Here is a 13595-nt window from a genome sequence, read left to right as displayed (position 1 = left end):
CAGTTTATTAGCTTGAGATTACTAGCTAGTTATGCAAATTTTGTAACATGTCTGTACAGTGTATATGTTTCCATATAAACAAAGTTTTCAAAATAAACCAATTGAAAACAATTGGCATTTGAGCTTCATCCATCTGTCATTTTCCCTGCTCTTTCTCTGTCTGTTTATTGTAACTTGGGAGTGTCACAGTTACCTGTTTTCAGCCTCCCCAGTTGTGCACTCAGTCAGGGGAAAGTACTGTTCCCCATTATCTACAGGCATCACTGTCGGCTGCTTCACGTTCCGCGGGGCTGCCTTGGGTCTGGGAGAGCCTGCCGACCCATTCTGGTGAGACAGTTTGGGCAGAGGAGAACCTGGGGGACACATCAATGTTACTATTGATAATACAGTAGAAACCGTTTATTTGCAACGCCTATTTGTCAACGCAATTTTCCCGATTACCCGGCTTTGCCGATTATGAGGTGTTAGCTCAAACTGACCCGATTGAATCCACGGGGGTGGGGCATGGGCAGTAAAACGAACGCAATGACACAAAAAATACAAACACGGCCATATTTAACCAATAATAACGGTGGAATTTATTTAGATCAGTAGATTTACTTGTAAAATTAGCTTGTAACATTTATTGTAACAATAGCGTACGATTTTTCAACATAGACCGTTGTTTTCTACCGACTCGATGAATGATACGGTAAATATTTGAGCTATCGACTCACTCTACTCGAACGGAACAAAGAAATAACCACTTCTATCTGGGCACAACACACTACACTGTAGAATATTCTTAGATTTTCAAAAGTAAAACAAAAATAAAGTTGGGTACAGTACACAAAATGTAGACATGAAAATCGTCGACAACACATAGACAAAGGATCACCTTGTTGTTGTCTTCATTTTCAGAAAATTTAGCTATCACATGGAAATGATCGTAACTCATGCAACCGTAAGCTTCTGATTGTCATTTTTACGAGTTTTTAGCTTACGATGTCCATACATAACATGGAAATTTTGCAACAGTCGACGAGCATAATTTCACAAATTTGTTCTCGGTAAAAAAAAGATGGCGGACGGCGTGGGTAGCAATATCCCATCATTCAATGCGGTAGGTCAGTAGCGGCACATTCACTTCCGGGTTTAGACGAATGGCGATAACAAACGTGTCGCATGGTCGAAACGAACGCAACAATAATGAGCGAGAACACAGGTAGAGACGTGTTTTTATTGAGTAAAAATTTGTTTTCTGAGAAATGAAACGTTCTATAAAGAAACATGACAAAAGAACACGAAGGCATATTGATAAAGCTGCCGCCTTTGACGGCTGTGAACCTACACGCGCCTCTCTGTATGCAGTGCTGACGTGCACCCGATCTGCCAGGCCGCTCTATCAACGTAAACTTCACAAGAAGCCGCCGTCCTTCGCGACTCAAAACAGACAAATTCGTTCCTTTTAGCGATCTTAGATCTTTATTCGAGAATTTGTCAACTCATTCCTGCCGTTTTTGGTGATTTGTTTGGCATATTTTCGGTTCAATATGTGCTGCAACTTGACAATTTTTTTGCCGATTAGCCGATTTTTTCGATCATAGGCTTTGCGTATATGGGGTCCGATAAACAATGGTGTTAATGGGAAACGGTTTGGGATTTCACAATCCTTTGCAATTGGCCGGTTTTTGCTAAAAAGCGTATTGCAATTAACTGGTTTCTACTGTACTAAAAATATTCATCAGTACAGATATTATTTTATAATGTTTATCAGTACAGGTATTGAAACAGAATTAACTTGGTGAAAGAGACCTGAGGCACTGTACACACATTTACACTGTAAAGCTGAGGCTTAACCTTCTCCCTGCTGCCTAACTCTGTAACCAATAGGGAACGGGGTGCCAAACGGCTACTTCAGTGTACTAAAGGTTAAGTTATAAGGAACATGCTTACAGCCCATGTAGGAATCATACAAAAGATAACCGTGGAAACAAATCATGCATGAAACGAAGGACCTGCTCTGTTTTTTATCTTTGTATCTTCAATTTTCTTTCAGCTCCATTGAACAATGTTTAATGGTAACAACAACACCGACCTTTACCTGTCTGTGGGCTGGCCCTGCTGGCCTGTCTGGGGGAGCCTCTGGCACTAGACGATGAGCCAGAGCGAATGCTGGCAGGAGATCCGCGACTGATGGAGGGTGAGGAGGTGATGGGCTTGGGTGGCCGAGGGGGCGGGGCCTCCACAGACGACTGCGAACTGGACAGGTTACCGGTATCTGCAAAACAAGACAAACATCGGGTGAATCTTTGAATTATTCTCACAAGTACTTTTCTGTACTTTTCTGTACTTTGGAACACTCGCCGGCACAAAAAGTGCTTTTTACTTTGTAATCTGATGAAAAATTCAGAGGTTTTTCTCGAAAAATTGAGCAAGGGGGACTACTGTGTGAGTGAGTTGCCATTGTTGCTGATGAAGTAACTGCAGTACTGGTCTTAAGCAATAGGGGGTGCTTTAAAGCTTTCTGAAGAAAAGACTAACATTCCAGGGTGGTGTCACGACTCTTGCCTGAAGCTATTTCAAACACAATCAGTCCAGGAATGCTGCTATTCCGGCAAGAATCCCACCTGCACCCAGGTGAACCCAGATTGTCATGGAGACAGGATGAGAAAACCACAACTTCCACCAGTTTTCCCCTGGGGGGTCCATCCACCTGACAGGAAATATAGCCCTAACTACAGCTTATACAACCTACTACCTGTGTGTCCACTCCTGTTCTACATTTCCCATATGTACAAAATAATAATATATGGCTCATTCCAAATGCAGACGCATTACGTCTATGCCAAATGCACATAGAAACTTCCGTGTCTAAATTCTTTTAGTCAATCATTTTCAAAATTTTTCTACCTCTTACATTGTACCTGTATCAAACTATCTAATTCTGAACAGCAAAGATTTTACTTGTTACATGACATAAAAAAACAGGGAGTTCCATGAGGAAATGGGTCGGGTGAACATGCCAACATTGATGTCACTTATTCCTTTCCAGATGATGTGTTCCTCTTTTCTCTTAACATTTACAATTGTGCTTTCAACTTCCTTGTGCAACATCTTCCTCATAAAACGTTAAATAGAATCTTCTTTTGAAAATTTTATCTACCAGTACCCAGGCTGCACACAAACATGTTTTTTACACGACATTTGCCAGAATGCAAAGGAAGCAACATCTGTGCAGTTTCTTTGCATAAACTACATCCTGGGACTTGGAGTAAACATCACTCTAAAGGGGAAGGAAGACCTAAGGGGTCAGGATGTTGTGTAAACTGTTGCACTTACTGTTAAGTATGGGGGTAGAATTATTTACAGCTAAGCTTTTGTGCCGTGCTGTTTGCTTGTTGCACATTAGGCTCCCTTCCAAGTAAGACTTAAGAGTCAAAACAACTAGTGTTAGTACCTTAACTTTTGTTTAGTCGATCAAATCGCATTGAAAAGTGATTTGTCAAGCTAAAATAATATATAGGCTACAAGTTTCTTAGACTGTATATGCACTGGTAATATGTAATAGTAGTCCAGGAGGAGAATCTCAGAAGAGGCCTAGAAAATTAGAAATGTAGCACACCCTGCACATATTTAGTCCACTATCATAGAATGATAGCTATATAACGATAGGGTGAAACAATGATTCTAATAACCTGATTTAAAAAAAATGTGTGGCATGCTAGAGTTAACATGTGGAGAATGCTTGCATCTACACATTCCAAATCTACAGAATCAGACACTGGAACCTTCAATGTGGCACACATACATGTTTTATCTGGAGAACTTGACACAATGTAACATGTACATGCCCACACAGGCCATGGAAAATCAGTTGGTCAGGGTTAAACATTGGCACAGTTGAGGAAAAACAGGGGTAGGTACAAGGTTCCTTGTCCTGGTAACAAGAATAGACAGGTCAGCAAATCTAGTTATCTCAAGCAGATGGGGGGGGGGGAGGAAATTTGTCTATCTATATAAGTATATACATGTACATGTATGTCTTCCTTCTGTATTTAGAAAATGTAATACTAATACACAATGTAGATTTAGTATGTTGATAATTTTTGTAAAGATAACTAAATTCACTAAATGCATAGATTTCAATATCTTAAAAGGAAATCCACCTCATATTTTCAGTAGTGTGGTAATATCCTAAATGTTCTAACTCAAGCATGATTTGTGACATGACTTGCTTTACTAAAATACCGAACAAATCATTTGTCCCACGACACATAGCACATCCCAGCACTGAATGGAAGACAGATGTGTCCCTTTTTCTCCCCCAGTTTCACCCCAGCCTTGACTCATGTGGCACAGTCCAATAAGTACCATGTCACTTGTGATAACATCGTGCGATAAAGCACGTACACTGCTTGGGCCCTGGAGAGCTTGCTGAACAGTGGAATCAAAAAAAGCCCTCTACTATACACCAAACACCCAGCAAATGTTGAGAGGGATGAATCCTAACAACTCTGGAGAACTTAGATCAAGAAATGACAATGCTCTCTGGAAAACAGCAGAGATACACTTGTGGTTAAAGTTCTCGTCTATTGACTAATTTGTCGCTGACAAGATTCATTGCCAGCAGTGCAGACATACGGTGTCTACAATGACACATGAACAACGCGGAAATGGGAGATTATTGAGAACCATAATTTGTCTGACTGAACATGACAATGTTGTTAGTCTAGCATTACTGTAGGCTGATTGCCCCCAATTTAGCCTGGACTAAACATCAGACAGCTGATAACCCTTACTGAAGCTGCCACAGGCTGGATGTCCTCAATGTAGCAGTGTGACCTTGGTATTTGGCAACTTGAAACAGTGTAATAATTCAGAACCCACCTTGCATTGCCCTCCAGTGTTCCCAACTCCTACAGGGTGAGTGCAACTCTGTAGCAATGGATCTGCAGAGAGTTTGATGCAGACTGGACCACATCCGATTCAAGACCAAACTAAAGTGACTAAACTTGGCACTTTAAAGGGACCCAACTTGCTTCATATGAAGTCATGCTTATTCTATTGGGACGTACAAAAAGACCCCTGGTACTACTCAGACAGGCCTTTTGACAGACCTTCCTGTTAAGTTGTGGCCTTGCATATACAAAAAGTAGTATCAATGCCAACATAACAATAATACAAAGTCTATCTAGTAAATGATATTAGCATAGAGGCTTAAATTTGTGCTAAGTTTGTCGTTGAGATGTGGAGACAAATCTCTTGAAAAGTAAATCTAAGGCTTTGACAGTAAGATTTATCTATCTTTTGCAGGTAGATTGCATGCCAAATGAGGCATTATGTCTGACAAAAAGGGCAAAGGTCACAGCGACAGGAAACCACTTGTAATGCCATCTTCCCAGACAAGTCTGTGGCTCTGGGGGACTCCATGTAAACATAACAAGGATCATCTCAAAAAGAACTGTTCTAGAAAAGTTGAGGCCTTGGAACCGGATGAATAGGATTTATAGATATCATATATTTTTTTGGAAGATGTCAGTACTTTGGACTGTTATGATCCTTTCCTAAACCTAAAAGTAAGGGAGGCAAAGTTTTCTGACTTTTTGAAAGTCATAAACTATTAAAATCAGCACCTAGGTAACTGATCTACAAATTTGGTACTGCACATAAAGTGTCTCATGATAGACTAAAATTTGTCAAGAAATAGCTGATCAGTGACTCATGACCCGGATTGCAATCTATTTGTAAACTTTGTAAAAACATGACCTTACAAGGGCCAAGGCTAGGTTAAAGGATAGTTTACTTAATATCCCCAGGTGCAGATAACTTCTGACAGGTGACCAGCAGGTATTTATCTATTCCCCAACAAGTTTAATAATACAGAGGCCAGATGTTTGACTCAGGTATAAGCAGTGAAGTATGTACCTCTTGTTTAGACCTAGCTGAAGGCCGATAGATAGACAGATCAGCTAATAATGTGTTCTGATACTTGTTGACATAGTTTCTATTTGAGTTTCGATGTATGTGATTCTTTGTTTACTAGTTTCTACACGTACTTTCCACACTCTAAGGTACACGCAACTCAAGTACAATAGCTTCCTTATTGACTAACACACCTTGATAGAAGGAAAAAAAACAAATTTCAGGAAACAATCATTATGACTCATAATGGAATTTATGTGAAAGTTGGAAGGTTTCATGAATTTCATGGTTGAGAGTTGTGTGTTTCATTCCATTCTTCAGTTGACTCTCCCATGAAAATGTACCGGTAGTAACAAAGTGATCTGTAGTTACGCCATCACACAGCACAGGAAAGGGTGGGCCTGGGTTCCGCCTGGGCTTTTACACTCCAGGCATATTCCTTTGTGAGAGCATCCTTTTGAAAGTCAGAGTTATGCAGTAATTTGGTTAAAATCACCTCACGAGGACAGCGTCATCGGGAAATTGGATTTGTATTGATTGTCTGTACTTTACATTACCATGCTCACTGCACAGACTTCTGATGAAACAGGACTAGGGCAATATTCCATATACTGGGATATTTGAAATCTGTATGAAATCTGTATGAAATTTGTATGAAATCACCATTGATATTTGAAGTGTATAAAACATATCCATATTGATATATATCAAAACCATAAAAATTATTTATTTAAGTCCTTGGGCAATAGTAGAATATCATAACTGAATTCTGTTGTCATTTGTTTGTTTTCAGAAGATAACAAAGCTCTTTATTCACAACCAAGCTAAGGCTTACTCCTTTCATTTTATTTCATTTTAATCTATTTAACCAGGGTCAAACATATTGCCACAAGGGCAATTTTCAATATGCCCTGCTGGCATACATAAACAAAACATACTGAAGTACATGTAACAAATAACAAAAGGTACAAAACAACTTAGGTACAAAAATAGGTACTTTGTTATTCCTTCATTCACCAACCTGATGAAACTATTCACTAGTTTGCTGTTATCATATGTAACGATAAAGTGCATGATTTCCTTATTTTGCTGATGGCTTTTGAGACAGATCCCCCAAAACTGTTGCACAGTCCATCCTTGGCAACATCTACAGTAAGACATGTAAGGTTTCCATATCAAAAACTTCAGTAAGACCAGCCATTCCTTAAGTCTGTCACACCACGCTTTGGTGAAGACTTAAGAAGATCTTTCATCTGACGGCCCCCTTCCAAGTTCAGGCCAGGGCATGGGAACACTCTCCACACCACGGGCACAAGACAGACAGAATGTGTAAAAGACGCTTCAAGCACTGGTTAACGAGAGTCCATCCTTCTCTGTGTATCTGTTGCTATGATTACCACAGAGACTGCCCATTTTAATGACATTGCACCAGACATTAGATGTCTGTTTCACAACAACATCTGTGCCCACCTGTCTTACCCTGAGGCTTGGCAACCCACCTGGAGTCAGGAGCCATTTGTAACCCAGATGTACAATAACATTGAACTGTCACAATCTTACCAGGGACCATGGGGATAAAAACAACATATTAATTATTATGAAAGTTAATGCAGTAATCCTATATGTATTTCTCTTATTAGAACATCAAGGATTGTTTATTCAAAATGTTCTTGGTTGGGAGAGTTAGAAAGATTACTATGATAAAAAGATGGCGTTGAGAAAAGTTTTATATACATGCACATTATACATATATGTCGGAAATGGGACTGAATGAATGGGGGACCAAATGTCCTTTCCAAGTTTCAAGGCTTTGTACGCCCTTCCAACATGAAATGCTGACAGTGATTAAACATTTGCCCTTCTAAAAGTCCTGTAACCATGAAATATTTTGTCACTTCAGATGGGATTGTGCATGCCATTATCTTTCCCTACTTTGTGCAAAAGACGATATTCTGGGATGATTGCCAGAAGAGATCAAAGGTCTCTCCTTGGGGAAGACTCTTCCAAAGTCAAGGCCAATTAAAAGTAGGCCTGACAATCAGCTCCCAACACTGGCAGGATTAAAAAAAAGGGTGTTGAAACTTGGAATGTTTGAGATCCCCCCTTGAATTAGTATCTAAGTGCGTTTTTGTCTATACAATTGGAGTCCTGTATGGATGCAATTTCTCCTTAAACCATGTTCTCTGTGTCACCCTGTTATCCTCAGGGTCTAATGTTGGTCATTATAAAAGGAAAATGGCAAAACTCCAGTTTTGGCTGGGGATGTAAGAAACTACGCACTAGTTCCTGAGCTCCTGGAAACTGCAGACTAAGTGCACTGCCAATTCTACCCTGGAGAACAGTTGGCCAAGAACACATATCAGACCAAGCTATCCAGGCCCAATCTGAAAAGGGCCTCAGTCTTCCAATCTAAGAAGATTATTTCATCATAGTTCATACTGAAGTGAAAGTCAGAGGACCACACACACACTTTCGCATTGAGTTTAGTATGGTCATCCAATTAAGTTCAATTTGTAATTATTTCATCCTCTCCATGTAGGAATCTCCATTTCATAGAAACGCAAGAAGGGCCAGGGGCATGTTTACGGTGTTTGTCAACATCATGTGCCTAAACAAAAAGGACATCTTGAATTTTTGTGCTTAGAACATTCTGTCATCTAATATTTTCACTTTGGTGTTCCTACTTTTCACATCCTACTCATGACTTTTCCAGTGTCAATGTGGTTGATTGCCCGTTCTATATGTTCCATTTTACATGAATCACATCTATTTCTAATACAAGTACATGGTCAGTATAAGCTCTCTTTGTCATTGAAGAATGTCCACACCTGTAGGCTACTGTCAGCATGGTATACTCCTTGGTTCAAACCAAATTTAAGCTGTCAGCCATGACAGACAACAGGTCCAGTAATGGTCTTCTTAACACCATTCACTTGCAGAAGAGATAGCTAGTGTGACATCAAGGATAGGGTATATAAGGAACTACATGTAGTAAAGTTATCATTGTTATCAAGTATGCAATCTGTATATATATATTATGATAATGTATATAATATATGTCCTTTAATCTTGCTCTGTATATATGTCTGTATTTGTATGTATTACATACTATTAGCGTTAAACGCTGTAAGACTAGTCGTAATACGACTAAAGGGTATCATAATAAACCAAGTTAACCTGTTTGAAAATTCATGTTTGAGTCTTGCAATAAAATGACGCAAAAGACGATTTGTAAAACGACAAATTTGGCAATGCTACAGCAGTCTGATTCATCCACACTATATCATGTTATAACTAAAGGCAAAAAGTGATGAGTAACAAACAGTATCTTAGTCATACAGTGAAAGTGATTAGGTGAACATAGCACATGACTCTTGAGGGGTTTGGAAATATTCAGAATCACTACAGTATTACTGGAACAGAAAAATGACTTATTGGAAGGTTTTTGCTCCTTATATCATAAGTAGCTAATCATAAGCCTGTCATTTTGGTATATACATGTATGTGACAGTCATATAGCAAAACAAGCAGCCCTTTGACTGCTTTTCATTTCTGGAGAAACTATCAGTATATGTGAGGTACTAATGTAAAATTTAAGAATTTCTGTAGGTAACAGCATACAGCCATAACATTAAGACTGTGATGATTCAGGACATAGGCCAGTGTCTGAGACAGTCTGCCCCTGAATACTGATTGAAGCTGATGATATTACACATTTACAGCCTCTTCTCAGAATCTAGCTTCATTTCAAATTCACGAAACAGAAATCTTTCACTTCCAGGAAGGGGAACTTCATTCTCAAGAAACAGGCTTGTGATATCCCCCTGGAGTTCTGTTTCCTGTTTTCTACCTGAGATGGAAAGTGCTAGGGGAATGAAACAGGAACATTGGTCAACATAAGACTTATTTTCACTGACATTTAGCTGAATGTCAGTCATGGATGAATATGTCACAGTGCCTTTTTGCTGGTACATGTACATTGTATAGATCTATATTATATGTTGTCTAGAGTGCATGTAGCAATCATACATGTGTTTGCTAATGTAGCAAAAGGGCAAAAAGACAAAAGAGCAAATTTGCAAAATGTCACATAAAAGGACAAAACAAGAATGCATGAAACAAAATTGTGTTTGAACACCTACATTTCCGATTGAAAGTTATTACACTAACATCATATGTTAGGTATGATAATAGCCATATATTGAGATAAGATCATGTTGAAGGTAAAGGGCAAATAAATTAAGTACAAATTGGCAAAGCCTCTAAATAAGGTACAGTACTGTATTACAAAGAACTAATCCAAGTCTTTCCTTGGTCGTGTTCTGCTTCTAAACCACCAAGGCGAAATCACTGTCAGTATGACCTTTTTACACCCAGCTGGGAGTCGCAGAAAACGGAGGATTTCCTGTGTGGAGAGCTAACCAGGCAGAACAGATGACAAGAGTGCCAGGAATAGAATAAATCTTCACAGGATGGGATAAGACAAGAACTACAGAGGAAGTGCACTGTTGGTGCTCTATATATAGACAAGTCTATGAAGAATTCATTAGTGTTAGGTCTTGTTTATAAAACAGATACTGTGAGGTCAGCCGTGAAAACAATGACATTGGGGACTTTGGCCATGGGTATTAATGTCCTTGCTTAGGCCACACCAATTTGATTTCCTGGTTAACGGATTTTTATTTTCCACAAAAAAAAATAAAAAATAAAAAAATCAGCCTTCTGATTTCATGATTTTTTTTTTTCAAAAATTTTTTTTGGGGAAAAGAAAAATCCGTTAAGAAATTAAATTGGTGTGGCCTTAGGGGGAACTAGTGGGATGGGTTAGGTTGGAAGGAGGACAAAATGCCCGTGCAGTTTTTTTTCAGTTTGACCTTTATTTTTTGTTAAAAAGTACCAGTTCTCCGATCCCTTACCCATGATCTGTTTGTGCTAAAGGAGATGATGTTCTTGAAAACTATTGAATATAGCACAATTCACATAGTTGGTAATGATGAATTTCATTATTTGTTAAATTATAGTATAATATAATAAACTAGTACTGTAGGTGCATTCGTCTCTTGAACATGTGAAGTAAAAGTATGCCTTTTACAGCTTTAAACCTGGTGGTAACACAGCCACTGGAGGTGATGATTTTTGCACTAAAGCAGGATATATGGACCCATGATGTGGCAGTCCATCAAACCCCCCACAGCAGATAACTAGTCCCATTGTCACCTCCCTGATAATCCCAGGATTTTCCACATGGTGGCACAATGGCACCCCCGGGTACATGTGTCCAACACTGGGACCAAAAGAGGGGGAAATTTACTGACAGCTTATTTTTCTCATGTCCAAAAGAAGGTAGGCTAGAGAATGTTGACATTCACTACTATTGACTACTATTTATTGACTACTATGTAGTACATATATCATATGAAATTGTCAGCCTTACTCATAATAGTCATATATTGTTTGATTTTGAGACCAAAAATAGAAAGGACATAATACGTTTCTAAAAAGCTGGAGCGGTAAAAGTATACCTTTTTTTATAACTTAATAATTTCATTCAATTCGAGATATGATATTGCATTCTTACAATATGCACCGTGTTTTATTGCACCATAATCATTTTTTTGCAAAGTTTGAAAAAAACATTGGGCAAACACTGGTAGCAACTATCAGGATCTTCCAGGGGCTTACGGATATTGCTACCTTTTACGCCAAAAAAGCAATTACTCAAACAACTGGATATGATTTTGGAAAGTTGTTTGAGTAATTGCTTCTTTGGCGTATCTTATTACCTGGATGTCTAATCTTCATCGACGTATTGCTACCTTTTGACATACATTGTACTATTAAACAGCTTTTCTTGATATAAACATCCATGACAATATTCTTGTCCTTCATCCTTGTGAGGATCTGCCATTGTTAATGTCTGGAAATAAAAAAAAAAGGAAAAAAATACCACTTCCTTCATCATCGGGAGAGTATAAACTTCCTGTTTTGAGTTGAGTTTGCAAGGCTGGCTGGAAAACACCATTGTTTGCTGGCACAATAGAGCAGAACTTTGGAGTATGAGTCATTGATTGTTTTTCATTACTGTGCAGGGGCACTCATGGAGAAAGTCCCTGGACATGTCCAGAACAAAATACTTTCTGTTTTCCTGGGTCAGTGTCCTGGTAACCTGGAGTGGGCGGACAACTGCCCAATTTTCTGCTACAGGAAAGAAGCACACATAAGCAGGATTCCAGCTTCACAGGCCAGGCTAATGCAATTCACAGATCTCAGGATTTATTTGTTGCTGATATGCATATATAAAAAAAACACATTCCATATAGATGGTATGCATAACAATGAACCATGAGGAACATTCAATCTACCTGATGCATTTGTTCCTAGCTAAGTACATCAACTTGCAACAAAATGTGTTATAGCGCTGCAAATATTTACCTGCAACATATACATCTCTGCTGTAAAATAAAAGATCCCTTGATGTTTGTTAGAATTATTGGATTTGCCAGATAATCTGTTTTCCCCTTGCTGTCATACTAGTACCAATATACAATTACACACACTTATCTGATTTAATCATTGCTTTAGTGAGTTTTACTGTGTGTTGCCTGTTTGACCCCATTCTGTTGTTTATAAATGGGAGTGATCCCGCCAAAAAAACAAGAACTTTGAAGAAGCATTTGCAGACACGTGCTGATACAATTACACAGGAGGACACGCATAATATAATATCTTCACGATTTCATCACATATTGACCATAATTTCTTCACTAATGAGTCACAACCAATCTCACATTTTGTCAGTTTATGGCCTTCCATTTACAAAGAAATAACATTAGAGTGGACTAATCACATAAAGTGATTGTCATCAATCCTAAAGTGCAGAACCAATCGGCATGTACATGTACATTAGCAGAGGGTTGTTGCATGTATGTGTTCTCTAATTAATTTGACATACGGTATTTTGAATGCCAAATTTCTAGTTTATAGATACTATATCTGAACAGGTGGGGAATATAATTGAGAAAAGTAGTCTGTAAGTTATAGGGATGAGTTACCACGTCGCTAAATAGTTACCATAATTTTTTTAACCTTATAGTTTATTGAAGTTGATAAATGATTAAAAGTAAAGATATTCACAGACAGAATGACAGTCTTTGTTGTTTCCTTTATTTGAAGTACTAGTACAATATCATTTCTGTGTCTGAAACTCCCCTCTCTTCTGCTGCCTCCTCTGCTCACTTTCTGAATGGAATAGCCCTAACAAAATGATTCATCATACGGTACCACCAGGTACTTCTAGAAATTAAATCTAGGTCACAAAGAGTTTTTCAGCCCACATTGATGATGATCCCCTTTTCAAAAGAATGGGCTATGGAGCATGGGCTATACACATGCTAATAACTACAATATACAGAAATAGAATAGCATCATCCTATCATCGTAGTATTGTTCCTGATAGAGGTGCTTTGTCATCACATCTGGGGTATTTCACAGACAGAGAAATTGCGAAGTCACTTTTTCTACTATGGATGGATGATGATTGCGATTGTTACAACATATGTTCAACAAAAAGAGTGTAATCACATTTTTGTTTGGTATAATGGAGGAAATATGCTTTTTCAATGTTTTATTGTCAAGGAACTGCAACCCAATACTTAGCCTTTTCTGCAATTCAAAGGATACAGGAAAGTAAG

The 13595-nt window shown here is 38.5% G+C and overlaps 1 protein-coding gene across 4 annotated transcripts in view; it reads right to left on the bottom strand.

The window, feature by feature from the left end:
* Positions 1 to 13595, bottom strand: part of LOC136436576 (GRB2-associated-binding protein 1-like) — a 28780-nt gene that overhangs the window by 5841 nt on the left and 9344 nt on the right. For 2 of the 4 annotated variants that reach the window (XM_066430640.1, XM_066430642.1), the window contains exons 3-4: positions 2078 to 2260; positions 194 to 353 (exon numbers count right to left, since the gene is read on the bottom strand). In XM_066430640.1, coding sequence (XP_066286737.1) covers positions 194 to 353; positions 2078 to 2260 — 343 coding nt within the window. Of the gene's footprint in view, positions 1 to 193; positions 354 to 2077; positions 2261 to 4869; positions 4892 to 13595 lie in introns of those variants that run through there. The other 2 variants (XM_066430643.1, XM_066430641.1) reach the window with 2 other exon arrangements.

Source organism: Branchiostoma lanceolatum, chromosome 6, assembly GCF_035083965.1.
Source record: "Branchiostoma lanceolatum isolate klBraLanc5 chromosome 6, klBraLanc5.hap2, whole genome shotgun sequence".
NCBI lineage: Eukaryota > Metazoa > Chordata > Leptocardii > Amphioxiformes > Branchiostomatidae > Branchiostoma > Branchiostoma lanceolatum.
This window is presented reverse-complemented; position numbering and strand designations above follow the sequence as displayed.